At 35.1% G+C, this 20,195-nt stretch overlaps 1 protein-coding gene across 3 annotated transcripts in view; it reads left to right on the top strand.

The window, feature by feature from the left end:
- The window catches only part of alpha-Man-Ia (alpha-Mannosidase class I a), a 350,946-nt gene extending 334,452 nt beyond the window's left edge, over nt 1-16,494 (top strand). For all 3 annotated transcript variants that reach the window (XM_034318322.2, XM_034318324.2, XM_034318323.2), the window contains 6 exons: nt 3,172-3,351; nt 4,943-5,156; nt 8,504-8,728; nt 8,943-9,148; nt 9,705-9,899; nt 11,822-16,494. In XM_034318322.2, coding sequence (XP_034174213.1) covers nt 3,172-3,351; nt 4,943-5,156; nt 8,504-8,728; nt 8,943-9,148; nt 9,705-9,899; nt 11,822-11,944 — 1,143 coding nt within the window. In that variant the 3' untranslated portion in view covers nt 11,945-16,494. The remainder of the gene's footprint in view (nt 1-3,171; nt 3,352-4,942; nt 5,157-8,503; nt 8,729-8,942; nt 9,149-9,704; nt 9,900-11,821) is intronic.
- The last annotated feature ends 3,701 nt before the right edge of the window (nt 16,495-20,195 follow it).

The following is a 20,195-nucleotide window of genomic DNA, read 5'->3' as shown; positions in this document are numbered from 1 at the left end:
TAAAATTAAATAAGTTTTAAATTTTAGACATTTCAAGAATAAAACATTAGTTTTTTAATAAAAAGACAAGTTGAATAATTGACCATGAACTTGAGAACGGTGTCGAATAAAAAGCAGATAATTGGATTTGTCGATAAATGGAATATGAGCTAAATATATCCCGTTTATTTAGATAACTGGTTTACACACCTGTTATCACAGTATCAAGACATAAATGTTAATTAACCGGCGTTTCTTTCGTTTCTAAATCAGATAATACCGATATACCTGTTATAAACGAGATTCGTTAATATCCCTTCACCAGTTACCCAACGCTATCTTCATGTTCCTCCTAATTAATACCTATGCCGCGCTGATTACCGCCTCTGTCAGTAATCTTAAAAGCACGTTCACACGAACGTCCGTGAATTTTTAGCCATTTATAAGTTCAATAAAAATTTATGTGTACCCTTTTTCTTTTCGCTTTTTATCGCATTAACTGGGTGAAAATGAAGGTATATATTAAAGGTGCACTTTGACTCGTTAGCAGCCACTCCATTTACCAGTTTTTATATTTTTTAAAAATCATATATAAGAATAATAATAATAATCTCAAGGATGAATGAAATTTTAAAATATATTTTGTTATCTAATTATTCCTATTTGCAGATATTGTTATCAAAGTCTGTGAACGAAAATAATTCGGTCAACGTTCACGATGAATGAAAGAAAATCAAAACGGAAGAGGAAACAAAGTGAAAGATAAACGAGCATTCAGGTTGACGCGTGTACCCTGTCTACAGATGGAAGTAACAACAGTAAAAGCAAGCAACACGATTAAGCTCGATGTAAAAGAGAATACGAACGGGGAGAGAAAAGCAAAGCAGACGAGCTGCAGACAGTTTGTCGTTGAGAAATAACTTCATAACTCGGGCTAAACTAATAATAATCTTAGCTCATTAAACACCAGCTGGAAACTTAATCATCGAATTTCCGCTACTTCGCAGACGCCCGCTGCAAAGCCGGATACAAGTTTCGGCCAACTTTAAATCTCGCGAGTTTATCGCAGTAAAGCCGCGTTATTCACGAGCCGTCGGAATTGCATTTCTGAACGTTGCAACGCTGCATTTTCCCAGGGAAATGATGCATCGCAATGCACAGCAACGAAACAAACGCGGCCATAAGCTTGTCTAACTCGATCGAGCTTCACTATAGGAATAACGGTTGTTGTAAAATCGTCGATTCGTGATTTATGTATCATTCATGTCCATCGGCTTTCAAAGTGATTTTTAATCCCTATATTTTGTATATTCGACCTCATCGCGATTTTTATTCTGCGTTCTTCCATTGACACTCCACAGTACAGAGCGTGTCAGAATTATACTAACCCTTTGATATTTAAATAATTTCACTATTTATCATTAAAACAAAGAAAGTTATATAGCAAGTTGGATAAATTAGAAAAATGAATAATCATATTATTATTGCTAGTTTTTTATTTTCATTTGATAGAAATTAAAAAATTTAATATAACGTGTGTATATCTGTCTTGAAAATTATCCTGAATACTCTGCTGCACTTAAAATTGAAATGCATCTGCCGAGTTCCATTTTTCTGCAGAATGTGTTGCAGACGTGCTTCGAATAATGTGAGAACGAATCGAGATAGAGAATGCAATCCAATCTATTCGTGACTTCATTAACTTCTAACTAAACGTTCGAACGTGTAACTTTATCGTTTACATTTTTTAATTCGTTTGAATAATTTTTAGCTGTCGGGCGTTCTAGCGTAAAATAGCCAAATCCTTTAATTTATATATTTTTTCCAATATGAATCAAGGAATATATGGTGCGGTTGAATTTATCCCCTATGGCCAGGTTAAAAGAGAATGCATGTTCCGCGTAAAAATATCCAACTCGGTTTAAAATCTGGAAAAAATAGCTTTGACAAATTTTTACGCTCCATTCCCATACTCGTAGCTTCGGTAACGATGAAAATATTCAAGCACACTCTGCATAGAAATCATTCATGGTTTTAAATATTTTTTTTTATGTGACATTGTAGTATTTTGAATGGAAATTCATAGGAAAAAATATTTTGGTGAAAAATATTTATGACTTTAAAAATGATAACTTACCCTTGTTTAAACAACGAGGTAATAGGACGGACGTACTTACTTTTAATCATCTTTAATGTTAGACGATTTAATTACAATTTATACCACTTTGTTGATATTAAAAAAACTGTATTCAACATCGTATATATCCGTTTCACAAGGAATAACCGAATGCAAGCAACGTGAGTTAGTACAACAAACAGTGTAAAAATATACGAAGCACAAAAAGCAATCTGACTTCACAAATCCATGGTGTATCGCGTATGGAACCGGTCTCTACCACCTGGACTCAGGTGTGCAATGCAACTTGCATATTTTTTTCCTTTTCTAATACTTTCAGTAATATTTCTATACGTTTGTGCAATGCCAGGAAATATAATCATTATTATAATAAAAAAAGACACAGACAAAAATGTTTTATGTTCACGTTTATTTATTTATTTCTATTTAAGATTTGTTAACATTTAGAATAACGTATACAGTTGTTGATCTCTATACAATGATTGACCCTTTTCCTTGAAAAATAAGAAATATAATGTAATGAGTTTCTTAATCCTCGGACGGCGGACCATGGAGAAGCTCCACTTCTAATTTAATTTTATATTTCATATTATTATCATTTTTCTAAATTTTACATTGTCCCTTTCAAAATTATTTGAACAAAGTCCGCTGTTCAAGTGTTAAATAATAAAATACAATCTTTCGTAGCCCGAATACTTTTTCTTCCAAATAGAGTTGTATTTTATTATGTAAAAAACACGTTATATTATATTTTTTGCTTTTTGAACAAAACCGGTCAATCATTTTATAGGGTTTAATAGTATTACTCCATATGTATGTTGGACAAAAGTAAAAATTGTCAAATTATTAATTTATCAAGATTTGGAGATTATAAAAATGATCAAATGATAAAATAATACCGTAATTCTGGCAAATAAATTGAAGTCGCCTCGTAGAGGTTGGTCGTTGCGTTTCCATTGCTGGAACCCGGCCAGTCGAATTAGACCCTTCTGCTCTTCCGCAAAGATGGACGTGCATTAATGAAAGCGTCTTTTTTTTCTGCTTCTCTTTTTCAGAACTCCGAGATATCCCTGTTCGAGACGAACATTCGTTTCATGGGAAGCTTGCTGGCCTGTTACGCTCTCACCGGGGATGTGATGTTCCGGGATAAGGCGGCTCAGCTTGGCGAACGGATGCTGCCCGCTTTCCATACGGAAACCGGAATTCCTCATTCCCTCATCAATCTCCATACCGGGGTAAGTCTGGGATTCCGTGGTTTCGCGTCAACCACCGAACCGACACCAGTCTGTTTTAATGTTAATTATTTCGAACACAACCGCGAACCGAAATTTTCGCTTGGTGAAATACGACTTCCGAGTCAAAGAAAGTTTACACTTCAACCCTTTACAATTCAAATTTTTTATGATTGCAAAAATAAAGGTAAATTAACAGTTCACAATTAAGCAGTTTAAGAAGTTTTTAATTTTTCTATAATAATATAATGTTTGTAACTGTTTTCACTACTAAATTGAGTCGACACTTTTTCACATTTTTCTTCCACAAATCGTAAATAAAATAAATGAAAAATATGAAACAAAATTTGGAGTATCATCGAAATAAAAATAGGAAGAGATTCCGGAACTCGTAAATCAGTTCGCAAAACGGGAAATATAAAGAACAGTATTTTTTATATCGCAGTAAATTCACTCTCTTTTTCGTTCTTTATAACAATAATGCCCATGACGATGGAAAAAAATGTATTGAGAAGAATAATATGCAACTTCTTGATTGGACGGATAATAAACCGCTGAAAGCTTGTGTCTCACTGTTTTATCCATTTTTTCATTGATTTCTCTTCGTACTTCTGGGTCAAAACGCTTCTTACTTCTTCAATTTATTACTCCTCTCTCCTTATTTTTAACATTGTTGTGTAAATATTAATATTATTTTTATGAATGTTAGAAAGAAAACTCCTACTATTCTTGTTTTATGAAACTTTTATATTTTTTGTTACATTCTTTCACGTTTACAGTTTTATCGCATTCACGATACTTGAAATCCCTCATTCAGAAAAGAACTGTTCGTCATATCCTTCTTGTATACGTTATTCCGTTTCCGTTGTTCTTTTCTCGCACACCCCCTTCCGAGTTTCCCTTTCATTCGATTTTTCCTCACCGTGAATGTCCATTTTGATGGTCCGCTTCATTTTTCCGTAACACGATAGTAAAATGTCACATCCTTGAATTCAACTTGAAAACTTGGTTGCTTCGAATGGAGATGCAGTTTTTGCAGATAGTACTTGGACGAAGAGTTATATTTAATTTTAATTATACCTTTCAAGAAAATCTACTTCGCTTACTTGGTTTGCACAAATAACAGCGAAAAATTTGAAATGCAAATGAATCATTAAATCATAACAAAATCATTTAATTTGCCCCGCTACAAATCCATCGAAATTCTTATAGATTCATCTAAATAAAGAAACTCGGCCCCAACTTTCACCGTCGACTTCCAGCGGGATAATTAAAGATCCGTTCTTTCAATTTCCCTCGTCCCGCCGGGGAGAATTCGATTAAGTCCCGCGCGAAAACCGAACATTTTCATTATTATCTGAAGCGTAACCGATAATTTCGCGACAGGGGTTAATATTTATCTTTGGCGCGAGAAAGAGAGACGAGTGAAGAAGCGTGCCTCGTTTCGCGGCAGGTGTTGTGTCTTTGTTACCGCCACGATCGTCCGTCTTTCTTTATTATTTCGTTCAATTGAATCCGTTCGATCATGAATTTATTTCTGACTGAATTTTCTCAACGGCTAATCGAACACGATATTTCATCGAATGATTTTCAGGCAAGCAAGAATTACGGTTGGGCGAGCAGTGGGTGCAGCATCCTTTCTGAAATCGGCACGATGCACCTGGAATTCACCTACCTCAGTGATATCACCGGTAATCCGGTTTTCAAGAGCAAGGTCGAGAACGTGAGAAAGGTGTTGAAGAACCTGGAAAAACCTAAAGGCCTCTACCCGAATTACATTCATCCGAGAACTGGAAAATGGGGACAACGTAAGTTACTTCTGCATTTTGCTTTATTCTTCATTTCAAATAGTTAGTAACTAACTAATTTTTTTTAAGATAATAATAATAAATTAATAGACGTTTATCCCTTGCAAAATAATAGTAAATGAATAAATTTGTTGTGGAATATAAAAGTAGACAGTAATTATGATTAACACTTAATGAAGGGGTTGTTTTTTCTCTATCTTTCTCCATTTGCGATTTTTTTAGGGCAATACAATAAAAAACGTAACTCTATATGGCTCGTCCATTAGGTGTTAATTAATGTAACTATTCGACTAATTAATTTTCAATAGATAGTGATATAATTTATGAAAATTTAAAGGGTAAAGAAAAAAAATTTCAAACAGTAATGAATTATATATTTAAAAGTAATTTTGAGAGATAAATGGATCTCTATGGCTGATGCTCGAAAATGCGAGAGAAAATTTGTTAGAATTAATTCTGAATTACGCGCTATTGAATCCGGATTATACACCCTCGTACGTGTCGTGAATTCTCTGAATTAGGATTAATTTAAAATTCGTCATTATTTCACTTGGCTCGTTCTTCTTGTTTCGTCGTGTTCCATTTTCTCTTTCATAGAATTTACAGATTTTCTATTTCTGTGCCCCGTCTACTTACATAAATGGTAAATAAATTATAGCGACGGTAATAAATCTTGAAACGCATAGCATGTTGCGGCAGCATTCTCGAGTAATCCTCTTCCCGTGTTGCTTGAATCATTGTCCACGTTCATTCCTCACACAACGATCAATCTTCCGGTGAAAAACCATGAAACTAATTATTCCCTCGTGCCGTATTACACCTTCATAAATTCCATGCCCACCTAATGAAAACTGTCATTCAGAAAAACCATCGAATGTAATTCCCCATCTCTAATGAAATAAAAACAATAAATACGTGGGTACCATTTCGAACAAAACCATTCATTCGTGAATTAAATTATTGCATTAACATTTGAATTGCCTATTAATAAAAATATCATAATTGACTTTTGATTTCTTATTTTAAATTACAAAATTTTGCAATCAAACAAAAAATGAATGACGAGTAAATTACCTGACAGTTGTTGCAAATGAGAAACGTCACCTTGGATGGTGGATGAAAATAAAAAGAAAAGAGAAACGTAAGAATGCAAATCGATGCAAACACAACCTTTATTACTGTAATTTCATTTAATAAATCTTCACGGGTCTCGATGTGTTTCGAGCAAAATAGATTTTTAATCTGACGGCTATCAATTATATCTCAGGGAATAGTGTCCTCGTGACACGGGGATGAACGTAGTTGCTCCCGTTCCATTTTTCTCCCATCTTTTTCTTTTTTCATTCTGTTTTCCTTTTACGCTTCCGTCGCCTACCGAGGAGACTTCGTACCCGAGCTCTCCTCTCCACGATCCCGAATATCGCATTTATCATGCTGTGCATCCCCTCAGGTGCTAAATCCCCTTCTTCGTCTTCTTCTTCTTCTTCTATCGTTGTTGTTCCGCCGACTTCGTGCTCCTCCTGTATTTTCCCGTTGCACGTATGACGATCCCCGACGAATATTTATCATCGTCCCCGAGCCGAGCGTCCGTCCTCCTCGCGTACCACGGCTTTTGTTGCTCCTCGAAACTCGAGGTCTTAAATTTATGGTTCTATTGAATCTCGAGTATCGTCGGGCTACTTGGACACCGACCCCGAAGAAGCTAATTACCTCCATGGTCATTCGCGTACTCCGTAGCGAGCAGCTGCCTGCTGTTCGGATCTAATGAGCCGAGTTGAATTGTTGGAAGAAATTTGGAGGAACAGTGGAGAATAATGTATAAGTTTGGATTTAACCCTTTCGATAGTTACGTCGGTCAGAGTTAACTATTCGTTGCTTGATTTATAAAATGAATAAATAACATTGAAATTTCGTGCATATATGGCATTCAACAATTCTTGTCTGGGCAAATTAAAATTAGAATTAAATTGAAAATTTTAACATGCTAAAAGCACCAGCCAAGTTTGACACGTTTAAAGTGTAATTTGTGTCACGAGTGTGGGGCAAAGGGTTGAAATAATTTATCAATGAACTCTTATCTATTTTTTCAAAGAATTTCTAATAACACCTATGTTTGGTAAATTCCTGTAATAATTTAAAAGGAATGAACTAAAAATATATATTTTGAGAAGGAATAATATTCTTATTCTTAGTTTGGAAATTGGATCACTTCTTTTAAATTACTATAAGAATTCACCAGTCATATTATTAGACATTCAGACAGTCTTATCTATTATATTTCAAAGAATTTCTAATAATAATAGTGAATATTTATAATAATTTAAACGAAATGTTTCAATTTCCAAACTAAGAATAAGAATATTATTCCTTCTTAAAATATATATTTTTATCAATTCTAATCAAATCTCAACCGAAGGAGGTTCATTTTCTTGTATTTCTATGAAAAGACGGTGGCGGAGAAATGAGCCAATTACTAAACGAAAAATATTATTCGATATCATAGATATATTTTTGACAATTCTAACCGAATCTCGAGCGAACGGAACAATTCCATGGTCGGTGTATCCACTTTACCGGTGGAAAGTCGTCGGTGTTCCGCTCCGGCGAATCTAATTTATTTCCTCTGCCGGTTTCGATCGCGGTCCTCTCTTTTCCGCGCGCTGGATTTCGTATCTGGTTCAAGCCCGGGCTACAGGAAAAGGGAGGAAAATGAAAGTACTCGAGGCTCGCCGCAACGAAGAAGAGTCGCGAGAGTAAAACTGCGACCGGTATCTCCGTTCCTCTCTTTTGTCCGTATCCGTTCCTCTTTCTCGAACGAATTGTCGACGTTATATGCAGCACTTCTTCGTGCAAAAACCTCGCCGATATCCAACGACTGTCTACTCTTCCAGAGGAGTCAGGTACGGTTCTCCAAGTGTTCGACCGTTTCACTGTTCGTTCCCACAATGAGGCCTACTTCCTGGCGAATTTCCGCCGAGACAGATGCATCTCGTCTTCGTTGCGCATCGCGACGTTATTAATCGCGATTCGCTTTGAAAAGCCTGAATACCAGCTGCGTTAATGAACGAGGATCGAAGCTGCCAACAGGCGTGTTGCGTTGAATGAATTCCACGGACGACAACGAGCCGTGAACGCGATGAAAAGCTGTTGCCGAGCGTTTGTCATCCTTGAAAGTGATGAAAACTTGTCTTTCATCCTACTCTTTCACTGTTTGTTTTCAATTTAACGAAGAATCTCGTGTTTCCAGGCTGAAGTTTTCTTTTAAATATAACGAATAACCTTAGTAAGGGAAGGATTCCTCGAATGGCAAATCATTTGACAAAAGGTCTTTCTTTTGTCGAGCACAGATCACATGTCGCTGGGAGGTCTCGGGGACAGTTTCTACGAGTACCTGCTGAAAGCCTGGATTCAATCGGGTAAAGAAGACGTCGAAGCGAGACAAATGTACGACGAAGCAATCGCCGCGATAGATCAGCACATGATCAAGACATCGCCCGGCAAGCTGCTCTATGTGTCCGATCTGAAATACGACAGGCCGGAACATAAAATGGGTCATCTGGCGTGTTTCGCTGGTGAGTGAAAGAAAAGATCCTTATCCTTTTATCAAGCTATCAAGTTTTATTTCTTCGATGGTTATTTCGTTTCGTCGTTTAATTAAAATGAAATTTTACGTCACCGATGGAAGAATTTCACTGCAATAGAAGATCATCGATGATAGATGTTTCAAATTTTATTTTTCGTATTGTTTTATACAGTTACTTTAATAATTGTTCGGTGTATTTGCAGGTGGCATGTTCGCATTGGGCGCGAAAACTCTGCAAAATGAATTGTCCGATAGATATATGACGATAGCCGGGGGTCTGACCAATACGTGCCACGAATCCTATGATCGAAGTGTCACAAAGCTCGGCCCTGAAGCTTTCCATTTCATCGAGGGCAACGAAGCGAAGAGCTTAAAGAATGGCGAGAAATATTATATCCTACGGCCAGAGGTAAGTTCGTTGACCAGACGTAACCGAAAGATACACTTTAATCAAAATCTCTTCCATTTCGTTCAAAATGAAGAAACACAATTAAATGTGTCCTCCTGCTAGATTAACTTGAAAAATTAAATTTTCATTCGAAAGTACTATGAATTTCAATTAAATTTCCATGAAATTAATTTCATTTGATTACAGTGAGCTTTTAGCTTTAACGAGAGTAAAATTCGATACTGATTCCTCTATTATCATACGAGAGCTTTATAATCCATTAATTAATATAATATAATATTTCGCTGTCGTTAATCGTCAAGGTTTAATTGAATTTCATCCAAGTATAAAAACTACATGAATTTTTCAACCAGTCAGAAACGTGTCGTGGAAATCGTGGAACGTAGAAAAAGCGAGAGCAAGGAAAACAGGGAAATGTTTCTCAGCATTTATTTTTTCGACTGTTTTCTCGTCTGGTAATGAAAGCTAGAATATTCAATCCGACCTTTTCGATGTTACTCGCCGAACAAACACCGGGCCACTAGCCAAATTCCGAGGTAAAATATTTTTCTTTCAGACCTTCGAGTCGTACTTCGTGATGTGGCGGTTGACAAAGGACCCGAAATACCGTGAGTGGGGCTGGGAGGCTGTCCAGGCGCTCGAGAAATACTGTCGTGTTCCTGGAGGCTTCACTGGACTTCACAATGTTTACATGATTGATCCTCCACAGGACGATGTTCAACAGAGTTACTTCTTCGCCGAAACTTTGAAGGTATGGACCTTCCGATCGATATTCGATCAATCTCTTATAAATATTCTTCGAATTCTAATCGAAAGTATCATTTTTAGTAGCTTAGTCTAATTTCTAAATAATTTTCAGTATTAGGTTGTTGCATATTAAACAAACATTTATACAGAAGATAACTTTCTCGATTACCATACGAGAGCTTTATAATCCATTAATTAATATAATACTTTGCTGTAATTATTTCTTGATAACTTTAATTGAGGTTTTAACAATTGATAACTCGAGGCTTTAATTTCTCGATGACTTTCCACACTCTGAGTTGTAAGGGAAGAAATTTCAATTTGCCAATAATTGAATATTCTAACAAATAACAAGCGTGAAAAAAACGGTCTTCTAATGAAACATGATTAATATTAGTGTGAAATTAGAAAATACGTGTGAAGGGTGGAAAGTTATCAGGAGTCTACTCTACACTATGCAACCCCTAAAATTGTCATCCCTACTGTAGTTTATTTGTCACCGCGTTCACGAGCAATTTGATGAAACATTAACCATCCTTTTTCATTCAGAAATTCTCATTCGATCCCTCGCGAAGCGTCGATATAACAACGTTTAAAGCTGCATTATCCTGCAAGTTTGCGCGTAACCTCTTCCTTAACTTCCGGCGAGGAAGAACCACGAGGCTTTTTGTAACGTTGCAACACGAGAGACGATTAAACGATCGGGCAAAACGGGCGAACAAGCTTATAAAGCAGAACGTAGGCAGCCATTATCGGCCGTAACAGCGGCTGCGTTAAGCAGTTAATCGTCTTATTAACGCGCGGTTGATTGCTGCCCGAATCCCGCGGGATTTTAGAGGTATCTCATTAACCATCGCCTTTCCGGGCGCAACGAGAATGTTTTAAAGCTTCTAAGACCTCTGCAAATTGCTTCGTCGCCGATTTGTGCGCGACCAGGAATCGTAGTGTCCGAAACAAGTTTCTTTTAACCCTTTCGTTATATTTCTGTAGTTGAAGGCGAATGAAATATTTTGGTAAGAAAATTAGCAAATTTTGAAACGGTGCTTAGATTATTATGGTACTTGTTCATTTGCAAATGGGATGGTTGAGTCGTATTTAGAGTATGGTTACAGAGAGTTTGATATTATTGAATTACATGAGCTCTCTATGTAATCGAGAATAGGAAGTATCAATGGCTGACCAATACGGTATTATACTACTGCAGTTTGAATATACATATGTCGATAGAGCTATATTCGCTCTATTTTGGTAATAAAACAATTGCTTAGTTATTTTACGAAGATCGTTCCAAAAATAAAGAAATTAATAGACGTAGGTTTATTCGATAATTTACAATTAATTTACAATAATTTGATGATATAAAAGTATTTCAAAATGCAATTTATAGAATATCAATTTGAAGCTTAAAGATCGACGAAAATTGTTGCAGAAACGTTTTATCGACATTAAATAAAAAATAACTGGTTCTTTATTAGAACAAACAATGAATAGCCTAGTGTTGTTCATTAATGAATACACAGTCTTTAATCAATTATATCCGACAATGTTAATGAACTTTCCAATTGATTATACCATGGAGAGTCTGTTTATAATCCAAAAATTAATTGAAAAGTCCATTACCATTTTAGAGTATGAACGATTTGGAACTGGATATTTGCTAATGGAACAAATTAAACTGTAAATTGATTGTTTCAACGAGCAACCAATTGATTCGTGTGAAGAATATTGATGAAGCTTTCGGGTAGTCATTTTTATCGAACTTTAAGCTTTAAATTGATGTACCATATGTGCTATTTTTAAATACTTTTATGCCATGAATCTAATAAAATGCAACAATCTAATAAAAATAAAGCTACTACTAGAAATGAATAAAAATTTAACAAATTTATAAATTAAATTACAAATCATTTTATTTATCTGTTACAGTATCTTTACCTATTATTCAGCGACGACGATCTCATAAATCTAGACGACTGGGTGTTCAACTCCGAGGCTCACGTGCTTCCTATCAGGGGCAACCCTCTGTACCGGCCAGCCCCTTCTTTATAATTGAAAAAAAACCTTCTCACCTCGAAGAAAGCAAGCACCGACGATACATCGAAATCGTTTGCTAACCACAGAACGCCGGATAATCCTCCGCTGGACTGAAACGAACGCTTTGTAACTTGAATAGAAGAACAATCGAGGACGAACTGATTAATTCGACGGTGCACGTGAAAAAAGAAAAATGAAAAAATGATAAAAATGACAAAAAAAAAAAAATAGTGAATACTTAAGTACACGAGGATCGTATGGAACCGTGAATTACAAAATGATCAAAGAACAATGAAATAGTTAAGGGAAGAAAAGGAGTGCGGAATTGACGACGTGGAGACTAGCCTTTAAACCACGTGTCGCCGCGGTTAAATAACAATTAAATAATTATTTTAGGTAAAATCGAGAATAAATAGGGAAACGGGGAGCGTGGAAATGTTAAACAAACGTTATTTAAGCAACAAATACACATACATACATAGACACGAATGTACAGGATGTTCGTGCTGATAATACGCACAGTTTTTCAATTACTTGCAATAATACAATAATAAGAGAGATAATTAACGAAAATTGATGAGTGTTGAGTAGCTGCAATTAGGTATATTTTCCAAATATCCATTACACTTGAATCAACACGCTCAACACAGATTATTTTTGGTTTTATTATAATATTATTGTAAATGTCTGAAAAAATGGACGTAAAGTTAACATGAACACCTCTGTATACAGTACGTTTGTAAATAGGAAAACAAAAAGAAGAAGCGAGTGTGTGAGAATACCTATATAATAAACAGCGAAATGGAGAGAACTAGTAAACAAGTACGAATGTAAGAGAGGACTTCGATAGAGAGATGAAGAAACGGAACGAAAATTGAACCGTTTTGCCTGAGTGCTTCGCCCATTTCTTTTCTCGTCTGCCACGCAGAAAACCAATTTTCAAAGAAGAATCATCAACGAACGTTTCACTACCATTTAACGATAATCACGACGATACATAGCTCGTCAGTGCTTAACCAGTATCTCTTTCCTTCCATCCCTCTTCTGTTTGAATACTTCATTTTTTTCGAGAAACCTGACAAGCTGATTTCTAAGGTAAAGAAATTTTTGTATCAAAAAATATGGAGAAAAAAATACATTTATTTTATTTTAAGAACATTGGTCATGAATTATGTAGAATTAATTGGTTTTGGGAATTCGTGTTTTAATAGGAAATAATTTGGTGCATTAATGAGATTTGAAATTTATTAAATTTATTAATCTTATAAATTACTCAATATCAAATTATTGATCATGTTATTAATAATTTAGAGTGTCGGAAGGTGAAACGTTGAAAAGCAGACCACTATAGAATCGATCGATCAAATGATCCTCGATTGAACCATCGCTGCCCACTATCGATTTTGTACACTGAGATGAACCTATTCTTCGCGGCTTTTTCTATCTTTTTCTACTTTTGAATAACTATAAACCGTGCATCGATCATCTCGGTGACGAAAAGCGTCCATGGAAATTCGTTTGATCCGATTCCTGTTTGATACGACGACTTTTTTCTTTTAACGATCGAATGGAATGCAATCGGGGTCTTTTTTTAACATTGACTCGTCGTTTAAAAGGTTCGAAAGTACCTTCGATATGGAAAGGGTGACTCTCTGAATGATTTTATTCAGCATTAAATAAAAGAAAAAATAGTTTTAATATTATAATGATAATATTTTTACATTTTTTTATCCTTTGAAACTTCTAATTGGATACAAAGTTCCAAGTGTAATTTAAAGATACGAGCAGAAAGTTCGCAGAAGAATGAAACGCGTCGCTCGGATGGGTTACAGTTTAAAAAGTTCCTTTGTTTCTTGAATTTTAAAGCGAATCGCGTATGCCTCCGTATAACCAGTGGGATAAACTTCGCGAAAGTTTTAGCCTAAAAAGAAACTTTCCGTGAGAATTCTTTCGCTTGTTATACTATTCTGTAAAGTCACCACCATTGAATTCTTATGAACGCGATATTGAAAAAGAATGAACTGGCAGAGTTTCGCGAGGGACACAAAATTTTATATTCTATGAGACAATAAACTTGATATCAAAGATAGTTTGACTGGCAATAAAACTGATGAATTAATCAACTGGAAAATATATTATCGGCAATAAAAAAAAGAATCGGGTCAGTCAAAAGTAAACGAATTTTACTTAAACAAAAGTAAACTATATTTATGCGACAACTGTATAAAGCAATTACATTCATAAACAACTTGATTAAAAAAAAAAAGTGCGAAGAGGGTTACCCTTTTCGAAATTCAATTTTAACGAATTTTCACGTTCAATGGTTTCTTCTCTATCGGGTGTTCATTGCCGATGGCGATTATTTTAGCCATTGAGCATCTCTCGCGATGCCAGCGGGAACAACGGTGAAACAACAGCTCTGATCAAGAGTTTCCGGTGCGAATGAGTTCATTTCTTTCTTTATGCGTTGACAGAGACGGATCCAGAAATTTTTGCCCCTTTCGTCTTCGGTACACGGATTTTTGTATTATTACACACCGAACCGTAGTAATATGAATTTCTTGGTGTAATTTAGATTTCCATTGGTTAATTCTTGAACAGCGGAGTCTGGGTCAATCGAGATCCCAACTTCCAAAGATATTAAAAGAATTTCATGTATCGAAAGAATAACTTTTAAAGGAACAGTGTAAAACTCAGAAAATTGGGGGTCTCTCCATGGTCCTTATTTTTTAAATAGGAGAATAAGAGGGTCTACATTAAGTTTTTCCAAAATCAAAAGCAATTAGTGAAAGGTTTCTCCCTTTACCCTTATCCTTAGCCAAAGGAAAGCTGCATTGCACTCGAGTGTACAGAATCAGAAGTTATTGAAAAAGCAATGGAAAACAAATATGCAAAATATGAAAAATCTAATAAAATTAAGATACAGCAAAGGCAATTTTATTCTCCAACAGAATGGATCTTGGAGAACTCTCTGGATCCGTCACTGTGTATCGAGGAGAATGGCGAGAGACAACGAGCGTGTCTGTGTTAAAGCACAGAAGCATCGTTTAACAAGAAGGGGAAAGCAAAAGCAGCGAGTCGTAGTTAGCGAGCGAACGTAGCAGCCGATAAACTGGCGTGTATATAAAGAGATTTAAAAAGGAAGGAGAGAAAAAAAAAGATAAGAAAGTCATATTCTATACGAGGTACCCAGGCGTAGAAGCAAGAGTTATATAGCGATTCCTCGTGTAATTGTATAGGCTTTGCAACGAACGAAGCAAGCGTTAAAGTGTGTGCATGAGTGATACTGTAAATTCTTGATGGATGCGTTTTAGCGTGGAGAGGCTGCGTTCGATTGCTGGAAACGTGATGGTGCACGATATGGAATCGTGGAAACTGCGTCTCTAGAAATGTATTTTTCTTCAATTACGAGACACGAAGTTCGAACGATTCCGATTTTTATTTTAAATCACATCCGACATACCTGTGTTCCAGTTGTATCAATCTGTATCTTGATGACAATTAACTATTCATTATTAATCAAAGAAAGCTTAATCGCTGCCATTGATACGATAATTGTGCATCGAAGATGTAAATCGATGGTTCTTAATAAAAAAGGTGGATAACATAACATGGATTAGACTTGACAGGGTTTAAAAAACATTCTGTAAATTGTTGTAACTTTCCCATAGACTTTTAAAATTTATTCAATTTGTAATGAAAATCGAAAATTCCAATCACTGCCTAAAATTATATAAAATTTGTCAGTTCAATATTAATACTTGAAACTTAAGATCTTACAGCAATAAGTTGATCATTTATCAGTCGAGTCTATTTGAAAATACAAAAAGACTTATAGATCCTATGAACCTCACCTCAAGTTAAAAAATCATCAAGAAGATTGATTACGATAAACAAACTAACACAATCGTTTCTTGCAGTTCGACGCAGCGTAAGACGCGGGAAATGAAGAAACTATGGTGTTCTTCGTGATAGAAGTAACGAATTTTTCGAAAATAAAAAAAGAAAATAATAAATCCCGTGTCTGCTTTCCGAACAATCAGCGAGAATCGCACTCGTCGATGACTAAGACGGCCAGAAAGTTACTTAATATATATTATACGTAAAAATATACTTCGCCTCTTGGCTTTCGTTCCTCGATGACGGATGATCTCCCGGAAGCTCGTTCTTTCGTGCGTTCATCTTCGGAACGGAAGCGAGACACCATAGAATATATCCACACGTGTACACGGGAATATTTCTTTTTCTTATTCCTGGAAAACGAAACACTTGGAAACGTGACTGGCACGACGAGAGACCTCGTCACGATGACGCGAACCGAGATCTCCGCGCGAAGATTGTTGTTTTTCGAATCAAAATTTTTCATCGTCATGCTTCCAAGCGATTCGTTCCTCTTTTTTACATAAACACAACTATCCTTCGTTCGTGAATGTTCAAACAGCGTTTACATTAGTCTATTCTTGGCCGATCGAAATCGTTTCAAGTTTTATGACTTTAATCATTTTATTTCCATTTCAATTGAATTTCAGCATTCTATTCTTGTTTAGATAATTTAAAATATTCTTGTTTAGATAAAATAAAAAAGAAGCGTAATTTTGAATCTAATGATCAAAAGTTGATTAAAATTCTATTTATATTAAAACTTTGGTCATCGAGCCCAAGAATTGACAAATATAAGTGGTGTTGTCATCATTACCCGTTGAAGCGATTCGTTGAACGATTTCTTGTTTCTTTTCCAAGATTTCTTAACTCCACCAGAGCGTTGTTCTTCGAAAGGGATTTGTCGAGTTACCAGATATGAGAATGATCGTGAAATATTTTTCTTCGCGAATGAAAATGTAGGAATACATTGTTTACGTGAAACTTGGGTACCGTTTTCTCGGGATATTAGCACGATTTCAGGGTAACAGGGTTGTCGAAGAATCGCGATCAACGATCGCGGAAACGAAGATTCGGTTAATCGGAGAAACTTGCCTGTCGAAAAATCTTCGAACTCGGAATCTTCGTTTTCCTCTCCCTTTTCTCGCGAACAAACCGAACGAACAATTCTATTTTGCTGGTGATTTATTTAGACCGAGACGAAAGAACAGGGAAACCGTGAGGCCGTTGTTCCGTGTAAAGAAGAAAGAAAAATATAATAACGAAATGGTCAATGGCGGTCACGATTCAGTGAGGATAGATTGACGGTGATGAGAATATGAATAGAAACGATGATAATTAGCCTATGCATATATTTGTGAATAGATATTTAATAATTTATTGTTAACTAGTGTATTTTATTTGATGGATTTCATTAAAAACGGGGTTTTGGGTACCAATAATATTGTTTCTTATGTCGGGAGGGGAGTAAAAGAGGGACAGAGTGAATGTGGAAGAGAGAATGAATGAGAAAATGATGAAAAATAACGAGGGATAATTTCTACGTGCGCTTTTGTCAAAGAACCGAGAAGAAAAATAATAGAAAGAAAGATAGAAACACATTTTTAGCTTTACTTACCTAATTTTTGTAAGCAGAGCGATACAGACACGCCGGTAAAATGATAAATAAATAATAATAATAATAATTGAAAAAAATGGAAAAGATGAGAAAATTATATATATTATATATTTATCGTTGGTCAATGAATGAAAGAGAACGATAAAAATAACGAGATGCATCGCGCTCGGTTAATCGACGAACGCGAATTATTAATTATACATATACATTGTAAATACAGTACACGATTTAGTGATAACGGGGGTTTTACTTTTAACAGCTTTATGTGATTATTACTTTGTCATGATCAGTTAAATAAATAAATGATGATAATACTTTGATCGGGTCGAAGTCGTATGTATTATCGTATCCTGTTTCGGACCATCAATTTCCCTTTGGTGACGTTTTTATAATTTGGAACAATTGTAATTATCAGTTAATTATCTTATGAGTGATCGATGATCAGTGTTATATCCCTTTTTTCGTGTTTCAAATTTCAAAATAATGTTGAAAGAACATTATTACTTAACATTTGAATTAGCAATATTAACAATGGACATGTAATAAATCAGAATTAATCTTGGTGTAGGTGGTTGGGTAACACCAACGATCGTTAGAGTTATCGTTCAATAATGCAAATTAGACGCAGCTGGTTCACACGTTAATTAGCGCTATTGGGAATGGAGAATGTCTATTGACTTCGAAGTAACAAATCCCTTTGATGGGCGATTGAATCCTCTTAATGATCGTGCTGGTGGCTGCTGTTAATAACCAATCAGAAATGACCCGTACACGGAACACGTTGCTTGGTTAATTATTAATCGATCCGAAATTTCAATGCCAATTAGTTTCATTGTAAAATTTGCATTATATTTGAATAATATCATTTTACACAAATAATTGCAAAATTTTGTGTTGCTAATTTATCGAATTTAAAAATCTCTAATTAATTATTGTAAAAATGGAAATTGGGCTTCAATTCAGTGTTACAAATTAATATATTATTTTAACGTTTATTTTCATTTAGAAATTGTTTAATTTACAATTTCTTTTTATTAATCTGGAATTTTCTCATTTATTACAGGTAAGACAATTACAGTGAGTACAAAAAGTGTTTGGACATCGTTTATAACAGAATACCTAATTTAAAATTGGACCAAATGACATGAGGTTTTTTGAGAAGTTATACAAATTAATTTACTAAGATACGAGCTTTTGTCGTTTTAAAAAATTACAATTTGTTGAAATCGTGAAAGAAAATAATGAAGGGTAATTTTTCATTTTTTTTATGTGAGCCTATAATAGAAATTTAAAATATGTCTTTCGTAGATTTAAATATGCTGGAAATTTCATCGAGATCGGTCAATGCACTTAGAAGTTACAAGTAATTAAAATTTCCGAAAATTGCGACTTTTCATCTAAGAACGTAACTAGTTATGTTGAGTAAACGAACACTCAAGAGATGATGTATAACCCTCCAGGTAGAAGAAATTTGTCTTCTACGATTTTTATACGTGAAAGACGTCAAAAAGGTTAAAACAGACCATATAATTTAGTTCTTCGTTTTTTCTGTAGGGCGCAGTTCATTCGTTTAGTATGCTGGACAGTGCAATCATTCGCAGCTCATGTATGTTATTAAATTGTGTATTAAATATCAAAAATACAAGAAACAGAAGACAAAGTTGAAGAGAAGACCGGAGTCATGACTCCTGACATCATTTCCATACTGTTTTCAGAAATGCGTAAGCTGAAAATTTATACCCTATTTTGATGATATAGATACGAACTAAAACAACATATTTCTCATTTATTCTGCTTTTTTGATGATAATTTATTAAATGCCATTAATATCTTATATATTTTTCTATCTTCTTTATTATATTTCGGTGCTTTAAAGTGAAAAACGAAATCTTAACCTTATTTCAATATGACGTTGATAATTTTCTTTTAATGATAAAGTTTCATAGCAATTCGAAGTTTCTACCAATGCCTGTGATTGGTTGTTCCTTTATGGCGTCCTCCTATTTAGACCAATCAGATTCATCGTTGAAAGGTGCGTTGCGCGGAGTATGGTGGAGTGCATAGTCCTCTTCAAAGCTTCGTCCGTTTGGCACGTGTCTGCAACAGGTAAGATTAAATTATCTTCAAATATTAAATTAAATGCCGATCGGGTGTTAACAGTACAAGAAACAGAAAGAAACATCGAAGAGAACTCTGAATTCTTGATCTTTAACATTAATTCGGCGTTTTCTTCAAAAATACGCAAGTTGAAAATTTTTGCTCTCGTCGCGAATACACAATAAGAGTAGAACAGCAGAATCTGAATTATTTTCTCTTTTATATCGTTAAGTTCCTAAACATTACTGAATGTTTTTAGTACTGTTGTATACAATTTGCTGTTTTTAATTTAATAACGTTCTTTCTTGAGCATCGTAATATTATTTCTGTTTAGACCTGTTCGTATATTTGGTTAGGTATCGGCCGATAGCAGAATATACCGAACAATACCGAGCGTTGCCGAAGTACCGACCGGTCTTCGGCGGAAAGGAAGGTCTCGCCATTTCTCTCGCGAACGTCGAAGTGATAAGACGTGTTGAGAGCACCCTTCCGCATAAGTAGTAGGTACGCATTGTATCTATTAAAATATTTTGCATCAATTATAGTTCGATCGTTTATTAATAATAACTTTATTATTGTTGATTAAATTTTATTTACATAAATTCGTACTTCTTTTTTATTACAGATATTTGATGCATATTGAAAGGACGCCACCTGATATGGGTTTGAAAT

Source organism: Osmia lignaria, chromosome 6, assembly GCF_051020975.1.
Source record: "Osmia lignaria lignaria isolate PbOS001 chromosome 6, iyOsmLign1, whole genome shotgun sequence".
Lineage (NCBI taxonomy): Eukaryota > Metazoa > Arthropoda > Insecta > Hymenoptera > Megachilidae > Osmia > Osmia lignaria.
The sequence above is the reverse complement of the archived record's forward strand: the minus strand, read 5'-3'. Positions and strand labels throughout refer to the sequence as shown.